The sequence below is a fragment of the Chiroxiphia lanceolata genome, chromosome 2 (assembly GCF_009829145.1).
Source record: "Chiroxiphia lanceolata isolate bChiLan1 chromosome 2, bChiLan1.pri, whole genome shotgun sequence".
NCBI classification, from domain to species: Eukaryota; Metazoa; Chordata; class Aves; order Passeriformes; family Pipridae; genus Chiroxiphia; species Chiroxiphia lanceolata.
Genome location: NC_045638.1, coordinates 20447675 through 20468111, shown reverse-complemented (window position 1 = coordinate 20468111; position 20437 = coordinate 20447675). Strand labels below are relative to the sequence as shown.

Below are 20437 nucleotides of genomic sequence, written 5' to 3'. Positions count from 1 at the left end.
GCAGGTAAACACAGGTTGTTGTGACTTGCAGATCTGTTCAGCGAGGCCAGGGGCTAGACCAAGAGCTTGAACAGCACTTGGATTTGCCTTGGATATGTGGCTGTGCCTTTAGAAATCTTGGCCTTTTTTCCAGCATGCATATGAACGAACTGCCTAATGCAGGAGCTTCCTGCAAATGTTGGAACTGTTGCATGTCTAATGCATTTTACAGCATAAGTACAGTATCTGCAGAAACATTTTGAAGCTTTGGATTTATTGCATTGGTGCTAAAAAGCATGGGCTCACACTTTCACTTCAGGAATTCTAACAAAGTTCCAGGGATCCTGGAGCAGTTAAGCTGCTTATTTTCCAGCTTTGATTTTGATTGGTACTACATTAACAAAACAATATAAAGGGAGATATTCAGATTTAACTTTTAAAGAAGAGGGAGTAGCCCATGCACTTCATATTTTTGGTGTCTTTGGTTTTTGTTTGTTTTGTTTTTGGGGTTTTTTGTTTGTTTGTATTTTTAAATCAACTTACGAGGCTCCTTTGTTTTATAAAGCATTTAAAAAGTTTCAGAGAAGAAAACTTGTTCAACCAAAATTCTTCATTGGCAAATATAGTGTAATAATTTTCAGGCATAACTATGTTTTTATTGAAGCATTTATAGGTAGTTAGGGGAATTGTTAATGTGTGATATTAACTGAAAATTAGTAAAATAAAACACTCAGAAATATTTGCTGTTTCTATATACTAAGTAATATTTTATGTATAATCAATGTCTCAGTATGGTGACCTAGATATGTAAGCAGTAACAGAACAAATGCAGTTTTGTCTTAAGATTCTTACTCGTATTTTCTTTGAGTAAGAATTGCCTTGCCTTTTCTGCTTGCTTTATTTGTTTATCTTCTTCTGGTTTTTGGGTTATTTTAAGGGTATAGGTTCAATTGTTTTATAAAAGGACTAACCACTTGACTAGGATGATGAAAGTATTTGAAGGCCATTTGAAACTCAAGATTGTTTTAATTAGTATAATTCATTTAAGATAGTCCAGCAAAGTAGTGCAACTTTTTGAGAAGTAAAGTCTGCAAATGATTAAGAATACAAATGTTAATCTTGGATATAGCCCAAGTCAAGTTGCCCATGCTACAGGATGGGGTTATAGGAGAGACATTCAAGAGAGGAATTATTTTAAAGCATATCTGATTCATCAGTGGGTCTCTCTAATCATGTAGTGTACAAGTTCAAGCATGACAGCTTGGTGCTTCAGTGCTGCCATTGCTGCTGTTGGTGCAGTCACAGTCTGTTCCATCCATGCACTGGGTGGCACTTGTCATTGCTTGCTGAAGCTGGGGAGAACCTTTTGCCTGTGTGTTGTCTGGAGTTGCAGTGAATTTCTCTCAGTGTTTGTGCCTTGCTGAGCTCTGCTCTCTGCAGTAACTTTTTCGCTTGTGAAAGAGACTTGTGGTTTTGTTTTTGGTTTGTGTTTTTAAGTAATTTCTTTATTTTCCTTTCTGGTGAGATATGTACTTTCTTTTGAGTATTTTGCTTCTAGTAGGAAGTGAGCCAATTTGGAGAATACTTGCAGTGAAAACTGAAAAGAGGAGTTTTTCTCCTTGTGTAGTCAGTAGGCAAATCAGGCTAAAAGCCTAACTGTGCTCTAGCTTTTCCCTGGGTGATCTCTCTAGCTCTTGTATTTGTCGGGAGAGAAGGGTCAAGTACCAAGGCTGAAGTAGTTTAGTTTTTGCATATCCTCAAAGTAAGTATATGGTCTAAAAACATATTGATTGCTCCTGCTTTAAAACAATAATACTGATTTCTACCTCTCCCTCCCCTTTTTTTAAAGGTTATTACATCTCAGACACTTCCCACTTTTGTTTTGTTTCCTAAATTTTTGGTCTGTGTAATTCTTCTTCCTTTTTGTGCTAGGTCAAATCTTCAAGTAACGGCCAGACTGCAAATGGCATGCATCCTGTTCAGCTTTTTAAAGCCATGTTCATCACTTTATTTCAAGTATAAGCCAAGAACAATACTGGGAGCTGTCACACTTGGGGCTTAACATCTGGCTGAATGTTTGCTTTGAAAGTCTTACCAGAATGGCATTATGAGCGGTATTGGAACCTGCTGCCATGTGACTCCCTGTGCAACCTTTCCTGGGTATAGTTCTCAGAGAAGAGACAACTTTTATGGTGATGGTGGTTAGGTTGCTCAGTATTTCCATCAGTTTATGTTGCTCTCTAATTCAAATGCCTTTGTTAAATACAAATCTCTTGCACTGACATTTTCCATGTACAGTGTCTGCCTTGGACTGTGTTTTGTTTTCTGTTCTTTTTAATTTTAATAAAATGGCTTAGCCATCTTTGAAGAGAACAAAAAGAAAACAAAACCACAAAACGACTAGAGAGAAGTGGGGTTTTGTGGGGGGAGACAGGATTGAAGGTTTTTTTGATACCTTTACAACTTCAATACAGCCAAAATTTCAGTCTTTGTAGTGCTGCTTTTATCAGGGCTGTACTTTCTGCAGTTTCATCTATATTTGGCAATGTTGTGATAAACCTTTGGACATCAGAGTTTGTGTTTGTCCACTGGAGACTTTCTAGAGCTCACTGTTTAAAACCTGCAGAGATCCCCTCCCTGCAGGAAGGTGTTCCTCAGCCTTTGCCAGTGCCTTTGCCCCAAGGTGTGTCTGATCCTGTCACAGTCCAGAGTTACAGGGTTAAATATGAGCCTTTTCTGGAACAAATTCCTTCCTCTGGCCTGACAGCAGTTCCTCCTCCCCTGTGTTTTCAGTGACCCTTCTGCTCCCCCGGCAGGAATTTTGGAGGAAGAAGGCGTTTAGCAACAAAGGAAATGAAAACTTGGCCAGTTGGCCATGAGAGCGAAGTGAACGCTGTGAGAAGTTGGGAGTGACAGGGAATTAGGACTGGCTAAACAATTTGTAGCTACAGGCTAATTTAGAGGATAGGAGACCTGACAAAAGCTTTAGAATCAGATTTTAACTCAAATACAGACCTGTGCTTTGGTGAGGATGGGGGGGGGGGGGAGTCTTGTGTATTTGAGAGCACATGGAGGAAAATAGAAGAACACAGAGTCTGCCCTATACGGCTGAAACATATTAATAGTCTGTGTCTCCTAGAAATATCTTCCTCAGAAAACCTACAGTTTTGTGTGTTAGTTGAACATTTTTTCTGTTCGTACAAAGGTCTGATCTATATTTGTATCATGCTATTTTCCATTAATAAAATGGAAGACTCCTGTTAACTCCATGCCTTTCAAAAATAGATCTTTATAAAAAACAGAAAAAAAATAACAGACAATAAATAACAAGTAATTTTGTAAGCTACTTAAGTCAGTTTGGATTGACAGCAATACTGATTTAAGCCTAAATACTATTGGCAGTATTTCTGATTCTTTCCTTAAACAAATTTTGATTCATAAGGCGGGCTCCAAAGTGATGTCTAGGAACACGAATATGTGAGTTACTGGACAAAAATCTGGTCGAAATTAAATAATTTCCTTTTCCTGAAATGCCACCTTGGTCCTAGCAAACAGTATAATGAGGCATTTTTGTGTCCAGTGTTTGGATGGAATCTACATTCTTAACATTACAGTCACTGTCAGATAAAAACGTGCTGTCTTTTCCATGTGACTTTTAGTGAATTGGATTAGTTGTTTTATCATGGTTTTATCTTTTCAGGACTTCAACTAAAAATTAGTGAAGATTAAACGGAAAATCAATCAAACAAAAACTCCAACCTTAATCCACATGAAATTTAAGTCCTTTCTTGTTCTCGAACCAATAATCATAAAAGTTTCTATATTTTCTTATGTAATATGGCAAAAATTGTGTTTAAGTTGAAATCTTGACATTCAGACTTATTTTGTGTTATCTCCGAAAGTAGGAACTATCAGAAAAAAACGAAACAAACCAAAACCGTAGAAACCCAACCTATGGTTTTTTTCCTAAGTATTGTGAGCTGCACAATAAAACCACAGGATTTTCATTCAAGCCTTTTGATTTTTCATTTTAATATTTTAATTTTAAAGCAAGTAATTTGATGCAAGTGGAATTTCACTGGTTGTATTTAACTGACAGAACATGCTGAGTGTTGCTGATACTCTTAGCTTAATATAATACCTACCTTGAAACTTTTAGTTATTCTCGATATTTTAAATAGAGTTTGGATATTCTTGATCTATATGTATAGCATGCCCTCTCCTACTACATCTTTTTGAAAACTGGTACCCTTTGTAGTGACCAGTGTATGTTTTTATCTTTAATTCTGTTAACCAGATACACCTTTTCCTGAAGATGTTTGTTCTGAGCATTGGCTTAAGCACCATTAGACATAACTCCTTTTTTCTACATGCACACTTTCTATGCTACATTAACAGGAAAATTGAGTTTTTAATATTTTAACTGGAACTTAACATGATTTTCTCTAATTGCTGTGGACAACCTGTAAAACCTGTTAAAACCCTATGGCCATTTGTTGTAAATCCAGGACCAAATGATTATTCTTTTAAGTTCAGTGCGATCTCTTGATCTATAAATCAAAGCAAATTATCAAGATGGTACACTGGATTATGCTTCTGCATCCTGATATGTTGTCCTTTACTGTTGAGAATTGCTGGAAAAAAGGTTGAAAACTCAGCCAGTAGATGTTCCACTTGAGAGTTTTTTATGTCAAGATGGAAACAGTAGTAGAACTTCAACCTTATGTCATGATTAGCGCTCTTGTTCTTCGCTGAGTTTACATTTAAAATCTTCTGGGATGGTCCCGTGTCATGACTTTCAGTGCAGGATGATGATGTCTTATAGAAAAGATACTCAAAGATCCTTAAAGAGCAGGAAAGCATTTGCAATAAAATTTTAGGAATTAAAATTTTCATCCTGAGAAAATGAATAGCCTTTGTTAGAAACTTCTAAAGCAAGATCAGATAAAAGTCCTGGAAGAGATATTGCAATGTGTAGTGCTGCATGGAAAATGTGACAGCTAGACTGCTACCTTATCTTTTGAGTTACCACCACATAGGTTGGTTTTAGGTTGATTTTACTTTTGTTGCTTCAAATAGACCACAGACATTGCCCGTAGAAAGCTCTGTATTAGGACATTAAACCGAGGAAATGTGTTGGTTCTGAAGAACCTTGGTAGATAATTGCTTTGCTTTGTCTTTAGAGTGGACTTGGCACTGAGTGCTATGTTAGTTCTGAGCAGAGTATAATTTTATTTCTGGAAATGAAGTGGTACGAGTAAGCAAGCGATCTTAAGAAATCTATGTGCTTTCTAATTATGTGAAAATTCCTGAATTTGTCTTACTCTTTTGAACAGGATTGATCGTAAGATGTCAAATGCTCATACAAATTATAGACTGGATGAAGCACAAGCTATAATGAGTGAACTTCGAACCATAAAGAAAGCTATATGCACAGGTGAAAAAGAAAGGCAGGACCTTATGCAGGTAAAAAATATGCTACTAAACAGATAACTGCTAAATAGTAATTACCTACCACTATTTTCTTGTTAGGGATTGCTTTGGGTTTACCAAGTTTAAATAATGAAGTAGGGTGCCCTAAACTGATTTTTCTGTTTGATAATTACCAATATCAAGCAGCTCAAAAAAGGTAAGTAGTCATTTTCTTTAGTGCGAACTCATAGTTTTGTACACATTTTGTATTTTTGTCTTAGGTAATGTAGTTACCTAAGTTGCATTTAGGTCAATGTCTTTATTGAATATAGCTTTCCATTGTTGCTATGTCTAAGGCTGCCATGGAATAATTATGCTGCATTAAAAAAAAAAAAAAAAAATCTTTGTTTTGCAGTATTTGTTTTTCATTTTGTTTGATGTCTCTTTGTATTACCTGTAATGAAGTAAGATTGAGAGTTCACGTGTGAAAATGTTTACCATGTCAACCATGTTTTTCCAAGTATTTCAGAAAACTGGATCTCTATGTTACTATGTCACTTTTTACCCCAAACTCTGAAGTACCCACATCAAAGCACATGTTAATTTAAAGTGTTCTCACAAAACCCTAAAGAGTATGATTAAATACAGTGTATACAGAAACCATAACGAAACCTTTAAATTATTTTATGAATCAGAGCATGAGGATTGAGGGGAGATACATGCCTGAGCAGTGGTCTAACTTTTGAATGGATTCTGCATCCTGCTTTGAGCTCTCAGTTGCGTGTCTGTGTTATTAATGTGATAGGGACTTGATCAAAGGAAAATGAGCCTCTGCCACCACAGGGCCTTCAATATAGACTTGATAAATTATGCTACAAATACAGAGAGGTGATAAGGACAATTCTCTTCATGCAGTCTTCAAGCATCTATATGAAAAAAGACATCTTTGTTATCTAAAGTTTTGAAACTATACTAAATTAATATTGGTATTCAAACATTTTCTTTCAGTTTTCTCTGCAGTAGTTTTTTGATTTTTTTCTTTTTTTTTTAATTGTTAAATGATATGGATAGCTTATAATCTACATATAATGAATTTCTATAGTTATACAATTATTCAGTCTCCAGAGCATTACACAAAGGTCATTTGATGGACCACAAATCCTTGTTCAAGTAGACAGAACACTTAAGTTACTATGGAAAGTTTCTGCTTTGGCAACTTTTAACATATTTGATATTTTGGGTTGGCTAAGTTTTAAAGTGATTCTCAGCCTGCCACATGCCTGGCTAGCAAGAAATTATTAGAAAGGCAGTTCTTCATGGATATGGTAACACACATTTTAGGAAACGAGCTGGTAATATGAAGACTTAAGTGTGAGATCTTGGAGCAACTTAACTACTGGCCTTGTTTTCAGTCCCCCAGTACATTTTTCCTCCCTCTTTTCCTAACATTTTTGGCCCTCAGTGACAGTAAATTCAGCTGTAAACATTGAGATCCTGAAAATCGTATATGTTAAACCAACTTTAAGTGCACTTGCAGTTTCTTTAAATACAGTGTTGAGGGAGTTAGAAGTCTGGGATCAAGCTTAGCATCAAGGATTGGGCAATACTCGCGGAACCGGAATGTAGAGGTTGCACAAGACAGAAGCAAAAATGAAAAGTGTTTAATCCTTCTTCATGTGTTGTCTACATGAAATACAGGAAATATGAGTCTAGGAAGTATCATTATTTCAATGAATCTGTTGTGATAGCATCCAATAACAGACATATAGTCCAGGACAATCTAGAAAACAGCTTCCCACAGGAGTGTAGCATGCAAAACAGTTCTCCATGTTTTGTTGCAATGGTAATAAGGAATTAAATGCCATAGTTTACAACATCTACAGTTGTAGAAGTTGTGTATTTCTGCCAACTTCTGCAAAAATATGCAGCTCTCTGCCTGATACTTTTTTAATTTTGACCAACAAATTACTTTTGTTGTCACCATAGTTACCTGTGCTTTTGCTTTTTATAATTACTTGAAGATTATTGTTCTGGATTTATTTAGCTTTGTCTAACAAGTGCAAGTCTATTTTAAGTATCTTCCTAATGAGTTCAGAATTTGATTTTTAATTTCCTATCAATATTGAAATTGTTTTATCCTCGAAAATGCTACATTTTAAAGCTACTGCTGGTAAAACAAACTTTGTTATGAAATCTTTTTTGCTTTGAAATTTGTTAATAGAGGAGTTTAAAGTATTGTGTAAAAAGATGGGGATTTATTTCAGAGAAAGGAAGTAGACAGGGGCCAGTGTAAGCAACAGAACTAAACATAGTAGAAGTGACTCAGTCTTGTGTAGGTGCTTGGAAAATTGTAGCTGCTGTAGAAATATGATAATTGGATTTAGTTGTGTGGGAGAAAAGGTTGACAAGGAAAGGAGAGGGTGGTCAGATTTAAACTGGATGCTGTGGTTACAAATAAAGCCAAATATGCAGTGTCAGCGCTCCAAAACGGTGGGTGAACTTTTTATATAAGATTGAATAATAAAGGTGTATGGTTAGGTTCCTGAAAGCAGTTTGTTTGTCTCTCCTCCCCAATCTCTTTCATACTTTTTTTTCTGTCCCAGTGTGCATATGCTTTTAAAATATCATTCTTCATCCTTGGGAAGCACAGGAATTTGCTTTTTGTGGTTTTTTTTATTTTTTTTTCTTTTCATTTCTTTTTGTTACCAGTGAGATTGGCTAAATAGGTTAGGTAGGAACTGCAGTGAAATTGTGCAGAGAGCTCCCAAATCAATTGGCAACAGACAGTGCTTATTTGTCTCTTTTTGGGTAAGTCTGGGCTGCTGTGCCTAGAACTTCACATTAACAGTAGGCTCTCTGGTAGTTTCTGTGGGATTGCAATAAACAATTCTTAAATTCTAGATGAAAGATGGATGCCTCCATATAGCTGGGGAGGAAATTACTCCGAGCAGTTTATGTAAATTGTTTCTATTTAAAAGTAGTCTAATTCAGGTTGTAACTTTCCACGTTAGGATTGGCTGTGTTTTCACTCATCCAGCTATAAGGACTCAAGGCATTTACGCTTGCCCTAGGGCACAGTCACCTGTGAACATAGATGTAAGTTAATGTGATGCTACTTGGTGATTGCCACATGTCAAATGCTTTGTAGTTTGTAACTAGTGACCAGGGTTCAGCAACTGTGCCCAGACAGAAAGCCTGGCCAGCAGCCAAGTAGCCCTTCATTGCCAGAGAGAATGCTGGAGGGTGTCCGGAGCATACCAGGAGTGTACAAAGTAGCTAAAATACAGGGAAAAATTTCGATTTAAATTCTGGCATCAGGATCTGTGGTGTTGCACATACCTGTGTTAGCCAAAGAGGGCAAATGGGACATAATTTCTTTGGGAGAAACTGCAGGCTTTCTGAAACCTGAGTTTTTGTTCATGTGACTGGCCATGCTTTACTGGGAAGAGGCCATGATCTGAAATTATTATTTCCATGTTACAAACCCACTAGGGTTCCTTCTTGATCCTCCATACAACAGGAGACTTGACTGGATGATTTCCAGTGAGTTTTGAAGAAGAAATTTAGACAGGAGTCTGCAGTTTTCTTAAAGTAAAAGATGCTTCTTTTTTCCATGCTGTGGAGCAGTTTCTTTCAGAGCAAGTCTTGGAGGATAGAGGGAAACGAACTAGGGGCTTCTTGACGATGTAACTTGAAATTGAATTTTGCTGTCTCAGAAACGAGACATCTTCATGTTAAGATGGCTCAGTTCAATTGGAAGGTGGCAGAATAGCTGGCTTTTCTGAAGGACCCAAGACAAGTAAGGTTTCTGGAGGCAAGTGGTGGTAGCCTTGTCCCACTGCCGGCATGTCTGGCATTGCTCTGCACTGTCCTCCATCTCTGCCAATGCTGAGCATGAAATCCCAGCCCCACTCAGACCCTGTAGTAAGAGCAGAGAGAGACTGAGGAGGGAGCAGCACCTGGTCTCTGACATGTAGTGTGTACCTATGTCTCTCCTTGCCTTTCCTTTCTCTACCTGAGGGGGGGTGTCAAGGAGGAACACAGGCCCACATTCTTCTAGCCAGGAACCTGCTTGTTCATTCATCCTGTACCAGACTGCGTGTTTTCCCTCTTTTTCATCTCCAGTGGAGGCTGGCCTGAGGGAGAGACTGGTATATGAGAGTGAATGGATGGACTATGTATGATGGAAATGGAGGCCACCAGAAGAAGCTGCTTTTTCTGGCCATTTTTTGTTTTCCACATTAGATTGTCCTTCATCTTCTGGTGAGAGGACAGAAATTATTTATTTATTTATTTTAGTATTTGTTTGATGTTTTTTGCTTACAGTCTCTGTCACAAATGACAGCCTGCACAGTGATTTTTGTTACTAATACTACATTATCTGTAATTTTTGAAAAAGAGAGAATACACAATGAGAAAATAAAAGAAATGTTAACAATTTTATCTTTTTTTTTTTAGGAGTTTTAAGAGCCTGTCAACCAAGCTTATATTGTCAGAAAAGTTATTTTTATGATTTTGTGTGATTCTATTGTGTTCCCCTTAAAGACTGCTTGAGTGTGCTTTACCCTGACAGTTTGTGTCATTGTCTAGACATTTCAGCGATGTGCCTTGCTTAACCCAAAGTGTAAAATATCTCTTAACAACTATGTGAACCTTGGGTAAGAGAGCACAAGGGTGAAATCAGCTGTCATAAAAGTACAATCAATACAAGGTATTCATCAAGTTGGATGTGATAACAGTAGTGGCTAAGGAATGTAACCTGTGCAGAAGATGGCAAAAGGGCAGGTGAATCACATTTGTCTTCCCTATCAGCTAATGTGAAGTTGACAGCTGCTAGATTTAAAGAACTGCAAGCCATACAGAAGATAAAGCATTCATAGATCTGAAACAAATAATTTAAAATCTGTTTACTGTTTCATGCATCTTTTAAAAGGGGAGGTTTATTTCAAAGCAAAACTTTTGCATATTAGTAACACTGCGATGAATTTTACTTTCTGTAGATAGTTATTCTATAAGCAAGCTACCAGTCATATTTCTTAAATACAATTTTCCTAATTTGTTTTCTGTTATTAAAAAGTATTATAAAGTATTTTTTCTAATTTTAAAAAAATCTGTTCTCCTGTAGAGTCTGGCCAAGTTAACAGATGGATTCAGGAATAGCTGTTGTATTACAGATTCTCTGCAGGATCTGCAGCACAATTCTAGTTCGCTCAGTGACTCCTGTTTACCTCAACAACACTGTGATGCTTGTTCTCAGACTGACATCACTGGAGAGGTATGTGTTCCTGTGTGAAACATTTGCTGTAGGAAAATAACTGGTTTTGAACTATAGTGATACATTGTTATTTCCTGTTTTAATTGAAGAGGTGCTGGCTGGAGCAGAACGAAAACTACAAAGCAATATTGGTGTTGAGGGAATTGCTTTGCTTATTGTTTCCAGTGTTTGAGCTTTGGGCTTGGTGGTTCTGCTGCTTGAACATGGCACAGGGATATAGGGACATGTTCACAGGTCAGTGACAGGTAAAATCAGCTCCTGGACTCAGCCAGCCCAGCAGAGCACATCTCACGTTACTACTTTGGTAATAAAGCATTTGCTTCTGTGGATGATTGATACCAAAGTAAGAAGACAACCTGTTTGTAGTTTGTTAGTACTGCATTCTGGATGTTATCCACATATGGTTAGAAATCATCTCAATTATTGGCTCTTATCATCCCGTCTGTCCTGTATTGTCTTTGTTCACTGATGACTCATTGTCAAGTTGGATGTCTCCAGAGGGTCCCTACAAAAGAGGAAATCTTGTGTTTTTAAGAAGATACACTTCTCAAGAATCTAAGAAAACTTAGCTAATGCTAGGCTGTCTTTGAGTGTTAGGTAGATGGTGTCTTTGGGATGTCGTTTTTCAGATAGGTGGTGAATGGGATTATTGAATTCTGAAAGGAATTACCAAAAGGAACATAGCAGCATTTTCCCCTTCCAGTACACATTAAATGCTGTCCAAGACAAGTACAGTCTGAAAATTGTGTTTATCAGGTATAGGTTTTTTGTAAGGAAAATAAAATTACATATTTATGTTGATTTTTCCCTGAATTACTGGTAGTAAGATGTGAGTAGAAAAAAGGTGGATTTTTAACCCATGTTGTGATGCAGAGAGCAAAACCAGCAGCTGGATGAGAACTCCAGGGATACAGCAATGCACTTGCATAGGGACTTAAGTTTTAACTTTTAGACCATACACAAACTTCTGAGTAGTTCCCTACTGCTAATGCCTTAAGAATGAAATTGCTGTAGAAACGGAACTGTATACAGTAGGAGTTGTAACGTAAATACACACTATAACTGCTTCAAGGATCAGGTAATTTTTTTGTACTAATATTTAAAATGTACTAATGCTGTAAGTGTTGGGTAACACATCACAGTACAGGGAATGTAATGTGAATTGCTTCTAATTAAGCTATCCATAAAATAGCTGTATCAAATAGTAAAATATTTCACTTTTTGTGTTTTAGGCTTGGATAGATTTGAAAAGCTTTGACCATTCATCAATGATTCAGTTTGCTAACTTTTGATTTCCAGGATCATAATTTATTGAAAGGGCTCTTTTATCTTCTGTATTTTTAGCAGTAAACTAGTTTTGTATTTCTAAAGCATAAAATTGATTTTTATTATGTTATTACTTAAAGCATGAAGAGTTTTTTAGTGAGTCCAATAAGTGAGACTAATTTATCCCTTTATGGTGAGTGTTTTTAAATTCTAATTTTTCCTCTCTTTTTTTCCCCTGTCCTCGCTCTTCAACTCTGCAAGTTTGGGTTTGATGACAAAACAAGACTTGTAGACAAAGTAAGACTGAACTGGCAATATGAGGAGGCCAAGAAAAGGTAATTAAAGATAAATTTATTGTGTTTTACATTTACTCTTGTGATTAAAATTTTCAAAGTAGAACTGGAACCGACCTTCCTGCTGAAACATTTTTGGAAAGACTAATTTGTTCACGATTTAGTAGTTCACAAATAATAAAATTTTAGGTAAACATAAGAGTTTTTCATAAGATTATTATATTGTTTGCAGAGATAAAGCTAAATGTCAACCCTATTCTACACTTGTATAAACACAAAACTGTGGTAGTTCAGTTAAACTGTTCTACATTTTTTCACCCTTCTTCTCAAACCTCAGTATAAACAGTTTTTAAATTTACACTTACCAGCTTTGTCTGTCAGTATATCCAAAGCTTTGCATACCTGTGTTCTAAGTTCAATGTACTGAAGTCATGAACCCAGTGTGAAGAAAGAATGCAGAACCTCACGTGAGACAAATGAAGATGTTCAGAACTGAACAAAAGGGTACAAAAAATAAACGCTGAAATTCAAAAAAATCGATAAAAGTGAAAAAATTATTAATTGAACTAGATTAATCATTCACTGAGTCATTCAATCTGGTTGCTTATTATAAGAATTTCTCTTGTGGAGGTCAGTCATGCAGTGTTTTTCCATGAGTTTCTAGAAGTAGTCTTTTCTTATTTAGTACTGTTTTAAAAGTACTATGTACTTGTATGGTTTAGTGGAACCTCATTGAACCTCATTGTTTTCAAACTATTTGCCACATATTCAGGACAATGGTGTGGGTATAGATGATGACTCGAACACGGTATTTAATGCACTTATGATTATTGTAATCTGTGCTGATAGAACATTCTGTTATTGATATTGACTGACACTTAAAAGATTCTGTATAGTTAACTTTGAAAACCTTAGTTTTAAATTTTTATCAAGTTAGATCTTTTTTTTTCTTTTCAGTGTTGTCTATTTTTCCACTTTTTTACATCTCTCAGAACAAGGATTAAAAAAAGAAGTTCAGTGGTTTTGCCTCTTTTTTTCATATCATGGTGACTTTTTCTTTAGGGGAATATGTAGTGCTGTCCTGTTTTGGCAGGAATTGGAAGCTTTATAGGCAGTTCACCATTTCGTTGTTCTTGGAAAATTTGTCCACATTTGAACACAATACAGGCTTCAAAAAACTAAATTGTTGAAAGCATGTTAGATAAACATAGCTAAATCTTCAGGATTTGTACCTTGAATAAAAGTCTGCATTGTAAATACTGTATGTGAATACTGGTGACGATTACCTAACAATGGTTAAATAACTGGGGAAAAAGGAACAAAACAAAAACGTGTCAGTGTCCTGTTTTGTCTAAGGCTTAACACTTAGCACTTACTAGTCCAGTGATAGTTTAGGGACTCATTGCTGAAAGAAGAATGGTAGAATTTAGTTTTGCACTGTTTAGTTTAACAGAACCATTGATACTGTGAAGATTGTATTAAAATGTTTTAATTCACTTTTCTGACATATCTTTTAGATGTGTTTTTCAAAACAATTCTCTTCTTCTGTGTTATTGCAGGGAAAAGATGGAGTGGTGTTTTTTTGGAGGGGGCAGAAAGGTCTTGGGGTTTTTTGGGTTAATTTTTTTTTAGTAGCAAAGCATTTCTCAGCTGGAAATGCTGAACATTTGTTTCTGCATGGAATGCAGTATTTCTGAATCTCAGAAGTGAGCTGGGGTTTAATCTTAATTAAGTGTAGAAAATCTGGTTAACTAACCTTCCAACTAGAGAATGGTAATTGCAGTAAGAGTAGTTTCGCTGTCCTGGGATAGTAGCTCTGACAGTGGTCTGTTATTTAGCAAAAGCATGTTAGTTGCTTTAAAATAGTAGCCTTATTCTGCACAGTGTGCTGTACGGAAGTAATCAGCTTTCAGCTTTTGAGTGGAACTGCACAAAGCTCATTGCCCCTACCAGTTATCTCTGTGGTTGCATTCTTCATTTATCATGCATTCCTTCCCCTTAGCTTGCTGGCATTTCTGTAGAGCTTTTGTCTCTACTAAATATCTTTGTGTTCGTTCTCCCTTGGCTGGTGAAATAACTACTGTTACTGCGCAGTGTGGGTGACGGAATGTGCTGTGATGGATTAAAATCTACAAAGTAGAAAATTAAAATGCTACAGTATGTCACAACTGTAAGGCAGTATTTATGACTACTTGCGTGTCAAATGGGGTGTGGAAATATATAGCAAATAAGTACAATAGACAAACTTTTAATGGGAGACCTTTAAAATGCGCTGTTGGAGAAAAGCATATCTTTTGCCTTAAAGGAAAGCAGGCAAAAAGCCCCGCAAACTGAGGGACAGTGTTGTGTTTTAGTCAGTCTTGTGAATCTAGCCAGATAAAAGCAGAATATATGCCATATGTAGTAAAAAGTCTTTAAAAATAAAAATATGTTCTCTCTGTATGGAGTCTATGCAAGGAAATGCACCGTTGGGATTTCTGAATGAACTATCTTGAGGAATTCGGGAGATGAGACTCAGTGATAGCAGAAAAGTTGGCTTGTGCTCGTGAAATATCTCTCTTCCCTCATAAAAGATAATTTCATTTTAATTCCTACTTCAAAAATCTCTCCATCTACTGAGTGGTTTGGCCTTTGAATAAATTAAGACATTCACATAGGTTCCCCCCCCCCGCTTCAGTTTCCCACTGGAAAGGAAGGAAGGATGATTTGCAATTTAATTTTTCCCATGGGTATTTCAGATGTTTTGTGCTGTGGGTTCTGGCATCTCCAGCACACTGGGGAAGAGATCCTCTCCCCTGTTTCTGGTCCAGGCTCTGGGAGGAGGTGTGTAAATTCTACTTTTTAACTCACCAATCATGCTGAAGAGAGGCTCAATCACTTTTCTTCTGCTCTGTACTCTTCTTCTCTGTGCTGCTCTCCCCTCCCCCATTATTTCTAAATAAACTGTACCTTATTTCCATGAAATTTCTTCTCTCAGATCTGTCAGTGTGGCCCTCCAGAGAAGCAGGAGGGAGGGAGGATGGTCTTTTTGAACAGACAGCCCCAAACTGTCTGGATAAATACTGTTTTTAGTTTCAGTTGCTATTTCAGTGAGACCACCTCTCATGAAAGCATTTGCACACTGGAAAGTGTGCAACCCCTCGAGCACTTTTCTGAATAGACTGTTTCATAGAAAGAGAAATCAAAAGCAAATTGTTTTTCTTTGATAACTCTTAAGTTGTGCAGTTCAGTATAATGACTACATGAAGTATATTAGCAAATGATCATGAAATGTCATTGCTGCAGTGCCACATGTCCTTGAATTGTATTAATTGGTAGATGAAAAATGATCCCTTCAATAAGAAGCACCAAAAGCTTTAACTGTGATTTTTTTTATTTTACTTTTTAATAGTCCAGTCTGGTGGTAGCTGACTTTAATTAACTAATACATCCAGGCGTCTTCAACCAGCTTACCTAATTTGGGTGAAGAAGCAGTAGTTTGTTTGTGTCTTTTGTAAATTTGAATTCAAAGATGTTACTTTTTATTTCATTTCATAGAAGCATACACTGGCTGTCAGGAGATTTATTTTAACCTTCTAAAAACCTTTTCCTCAGCTATGCTTAATATTTCTACATTCTCTTTAAGAATGTTTCTTCTTTCTGTTCAGTACAGTTTGTTGCATACTTGTTTCTCTTTTCAAAAATTAAATTCCAACTGGGCTTTTAAAAACACTAGCACAATCAGAAGTGTGTCAGTGCGGTTTGAACTTGTACTGACAAAATATGTGTTGGTTGGATACTGGTAGCAACATTCCAGTACTTATACAATAGCACAGTCAAGTATTTTCCTGTTAAACTTCATCTTGTGTAGGCAGGATTCAAGGCAACTAGCCTAATACCTAGTGAAATTCAGTAATTTGTATGCTTTATTCCGCTAAACTAATCTGAAAATCTGATTTAAGCATGAAGTAATCTGTTCGATATCATAAATACATGGCCCAGCCAAACCTTAATCTCCCTGTGTCAATTTTTAAACATAAAACAGTTTCTTTGGGTCATAGAAGGAGCTGAGACATGCTTTTGAACTGTCTTTAAAGTTTTCATCGTACCACTTCACCTGTGAATTGGAGAAAAATGCTGATTCCTCTCCATTGGTTTTTAGTAGGCTTTTGCAATTTTCTGTAATTTCAGTACCGAGTTTTATCTGTAAAATGCCAGTGGACTCTAAAGGTTTCATGAGTTTCTTTAAGCTAATTTAAGAGCTCGTTGTTATTGAATGAATCAGGCTACCAGGAAGGCTGGATATTCTACAGAGCGTACTTGTGTTGTCCGCCAAAGCCACAGTGGCACATACTTGCAGGAACAGCCAAAGTAGACACAGTAGAGAAATTTTGTGAGCGTTTGGCTGAGTTCCCCAGCTTCTTGTTCTTTCCATGTCTTTCTTCCTCTTTCTTTAGCCTTCCCCTCTTTGGATATAAATCATAATCCATGCTGAAGTGGGTCAGTAGATGCCAGAAATTACCAAGTTCTTACACCCTTCATTATGTGTCTTCAGTCCCACAGCCACCTCCTCTGGGTGTTGTATATCGGAGAAGTTCCCTGTTACCTGAAGTGTCAGAGAACTGGATCCAATTATAAGCCTAAAGAAAAGAGTTAAGCAGGGCTGATTTATGTGATCTTAGCCACCATTCTCCTTCAAATCATAACTGTGGAATTTTTTCATTATTTTATCCCCACCAGTCTTCCCATTCCACAGGTAACAAAGGCCTCAGCTCTAGAGTGGTCTAGTATGTCACCCAGAAGTGTAGGCATTTAAATGTAGGGGGATATTTTTTGTTTGGTTGGTTGATTTTTTTCTCCTTGGAAAATTCAAACAAAGTAAGTTTGAAGAACTTGTTTAGGCTAGAAAGACCAGAGCTTGTAGATTAGGAAGTGCCAACTGTATGATACTCATAATTTGTCCCTTTTATGAGCATGAGTTAGTTTCTTTGAATTGATTCAGGGCATTTCCCTCCCCAAGACACTTGTCTTATTCAAAGTCTGAGTAATAGTCTAATTGTACTTGTAAATCACTCATCTCACAAAAAGTGATTTTTACTCACTTCTCATATTTAATAAATATCCTCAAGCTCTTGAGCTCAGCAGTATAATTTAGTTAGTGCTGGATTCAGATAACAGTCTTGAAAGTGAGGTTCTAGACACTAATGAAATCTTTAAGGTTCCCCTGATATTTTCAATGACAGAAGGGTTGCCTCTTTTGTCTGGGGGGAGCTATATAGATCTGTAATGATTCAGACATGTTATTAAATTTAATTAAATTCTATCTAATTAAATTTTGGAAATAAATGCTTTTCTGCCCCCATGATGTATTTTGTGTAGTAAACTACTGACTGTACTGATCTCCACCCTCATGCTCTGTCTACATTATCTTGGGCGAGGCATCGTTATAGCTACCTTGTATGGCCTTTTCAGGGCAAGTGTGCTGTTTCAAAGCAGTGTTTGCTTAAGATCATCAGGTTAAACCTTTGTCATCCCATCTGTACCCCTCCTGCTTAACCAGGAGCTGTTATGTTCATCTCTATTCAAAATTTTGAAATACTGAAATAAGCAGCAAGTTGGTCTGCCTACCTAGGAAACCAGTCATTTGATACCACCTACTCCAGTGTGGAATGCTAGCTCCTCAGCACTTGTTATGCAAGGATGGGAATGGGCAAAATGCCTGGAATGTTGATGGCTCAAAATTAACTGTTTTTTCCCCAGGAGTATGTTAAATTGCTGTATCAGTAGGGACCTCAGTATCTGGCCTTAGGCCAGATAAAAGCATTCTTTTACAGTGACTGTTCTTAAAAAGTAGTATCTTAAAAATACTCAGTAGGAAGGAAAATGTGTTTGAAAAACAGAGGCTTCATAACGGATCCTAAATATTTTTTTCCACCTTAAATTGCAATCTGTGTGAAGTCATTGATTTATTTAAGTGGATATTTAATGTACGTTAATATATGCACTAAGTTTGAAAATGGAAACCAGCCACTGTTTTGTAACATACCAGTGGTGAGAATGACTGGTGTAGTATGGGCATAAAATCTGGCCTAGATGAGCAAAGTGAAATGGCTTATTTATGCATTTGTTGTGATTGGGAAGAAAAGCCTGTGTTCGAGAAGACAGATTGTAACTCTTATGGAACACGCATAAGAGCATATTTTGTTAAGGTTTAGCAGAACTGAACATGACTCCTCAGATATTTTTCTTAGTTTTGAGTGAGCGAGACCATAAAAACCTTAAGGATGTTATCTAGCCAAGGAGATAAATTCTGAAAAGTTTGTCACTAGTAGCTTTTTGGAACAACTTACCATACAGAGAGAGTCCTCAGTGGAAAGCAAGCAACAAAATTGCCTCAAAACTTCAGTTCATTTGCAGGAAATACAGGCTACATAAAACTGGCTTTTTGGTGCTTCAAGATTCCTGCATTATGAAGTGTTTTGTGACTGCTTTTTCTTTGTTTAAAGGGAGAACTCTAGAAACAAGAAGAGCTAGCTGAAATGCTAAGTGTCGAGGGAATCAAAGTAAACACCTAATCAGATTTTGGAACTCTTCAGTGATACAAACCCTTGTCCACAGCAGTACTTTTCCCCCTTTAATAGCAGTATAATTAAGTTATTGTATGACAACTTCCTACTTTCAAAGCATCACCATAACAGAAATTGAAGGGAAAAAACAAACTTTAGGCTGGAATGTCATACACAAAGGGAGTTACGTGCTCTCAGCAAGCTCAAGAGTCTAAATTAAAACCTCTTGTATTCAGTGAGGGTGGTATTTTACTCTACAGATGAGTGGCTTCACTGGTTCAGTAGTGCTGAAAGGGGTGATCCCACCTTCCCCTCTTCCCTGATCATACTTCTCTCTTCCTTGTTGCTTTCATTCATGTTCATTTGCCCCTATGGTCAGCTTCTTAACCAGCTCACCCCGCAATGTAAAAATAGCTGGCAAAACAATTGTGAGTGTTAAAATGGAGAGGGTCAGTCCTTCAGCTGTCTTGTAAAACAATCCAGAGACTTCACCAGGTGAACTCACGTTCTTTTGTCCACAAACTGTGTAAAAGCTTATGAACATGGTCACTCAAATAGTCAGGGCTCATCTGATTCATACTTGCTTGCCAAGCTGTGATAACTTAATTGTACCTGAATTCTGTGATTCTATTGAAAGGACCTTGAGTCCTTTCATTTGACACTGAACACTTGAAAATCAAGCTGTATATGCCTTCAGGAGTGTTTGCTGAATCTTTAACAGCATAGCGGCCCAGGCAGGGGAGAAGAGGTGTCCTGACTCTGCTTGTTCTTCCTGGCCCTGACATTTGGTCAATGGGGCGAGGTGTTCTTCAGGAAGCTGCATCTGGAATTCATGCACAATAGCTGAAGCATGAAATATGTAGACTGCATGTATTGATTCACAATGGTGCTTTCAGTAGATATTGGCAGGAAGTTGGTTATTAATGCAAGGAGAAGGAAATGGTATTGAAGGGCTTGATAAAATACTCTGCTTTAGACTAAGATATAACATAAAACACAATTTCTTTACTTACTGTAAGTGAAATCTAAGGGGGGGATCACAATAAAATTCATATTCCTATATGAATGCAGTCATTGCAAAATGACTTATATTGATACTTTATTTCCCTTCCCCAGATAATAAGATGACCAGATACTTTCCACATGTCAGTATGAAATAAACATTGTGTGAGCTTTTATTTTCAGATGGGGGAAACCTTGCCTTTGTCTTGTTTATGCCTTTCCTTTGATTGCGAATCACATTTTAGCACACTGTGGATCTTCTGTTTACATGTTATGTGCTTTTACCTTGCTTTGTTTATTATTAACTTTTCTTTCTTACCAAGTAATTTTGAAAAAAGATTACTTAAACTAACCAAAAAGAATGAACCATATCCCACTTTTATGGCTGGCTTAAATGTACCTTTATTTATTTAGCTAGTTAGCTGAAGGGTAGTAATCTTTTATAGTGCACTGAATTTTATTTGAATGCTACCATTTCAAAGTGAAGATGAAACTTAGATGTAAACTGCATAAATATTGTACAGTTCTCAAGTTTCAAATGTCCAAAAATCAGAAAGCTAGATTTTCTCTTATTTACTTTTTATTTTAACTGTAACATTCTGAAGTGTCTAAATTGTCATTTTAAGACAAACATAAATACCTATCAATAAGTGTTCTCCCTCTTA

General features: G+C 36.8%; 1 protein-coding gene across 4 annotated transcripts in view; it reads left to right on the top strand.

The window, feature by feature from the left end:
• The window catches only part of WWC3 (WWC family member 3), a 96663-nt gene that overhangs the window by 46737 nt on the left and 29489 nt on the right, over positions 1-20437 (top strand). For all 4 annotated transcript variants that reach the window (XM_032679851.1, XM_032679850.1, XM_032679849.1 and 1 more), the window contains 3 exons: positions 5316-5445; positions 10517-10666; positions 12194-12267. In XM_032679851.1, the coding sequence (XP_032535742.1) occupies positions 5316-5445; positions 10517-10666; positions 12194-12267 (354 nt within the window). The remainder of the gene's footprint in view (positions 1-5315; positions 5446-10516; positions 10667-12193; positions 12268-20437) is intronic.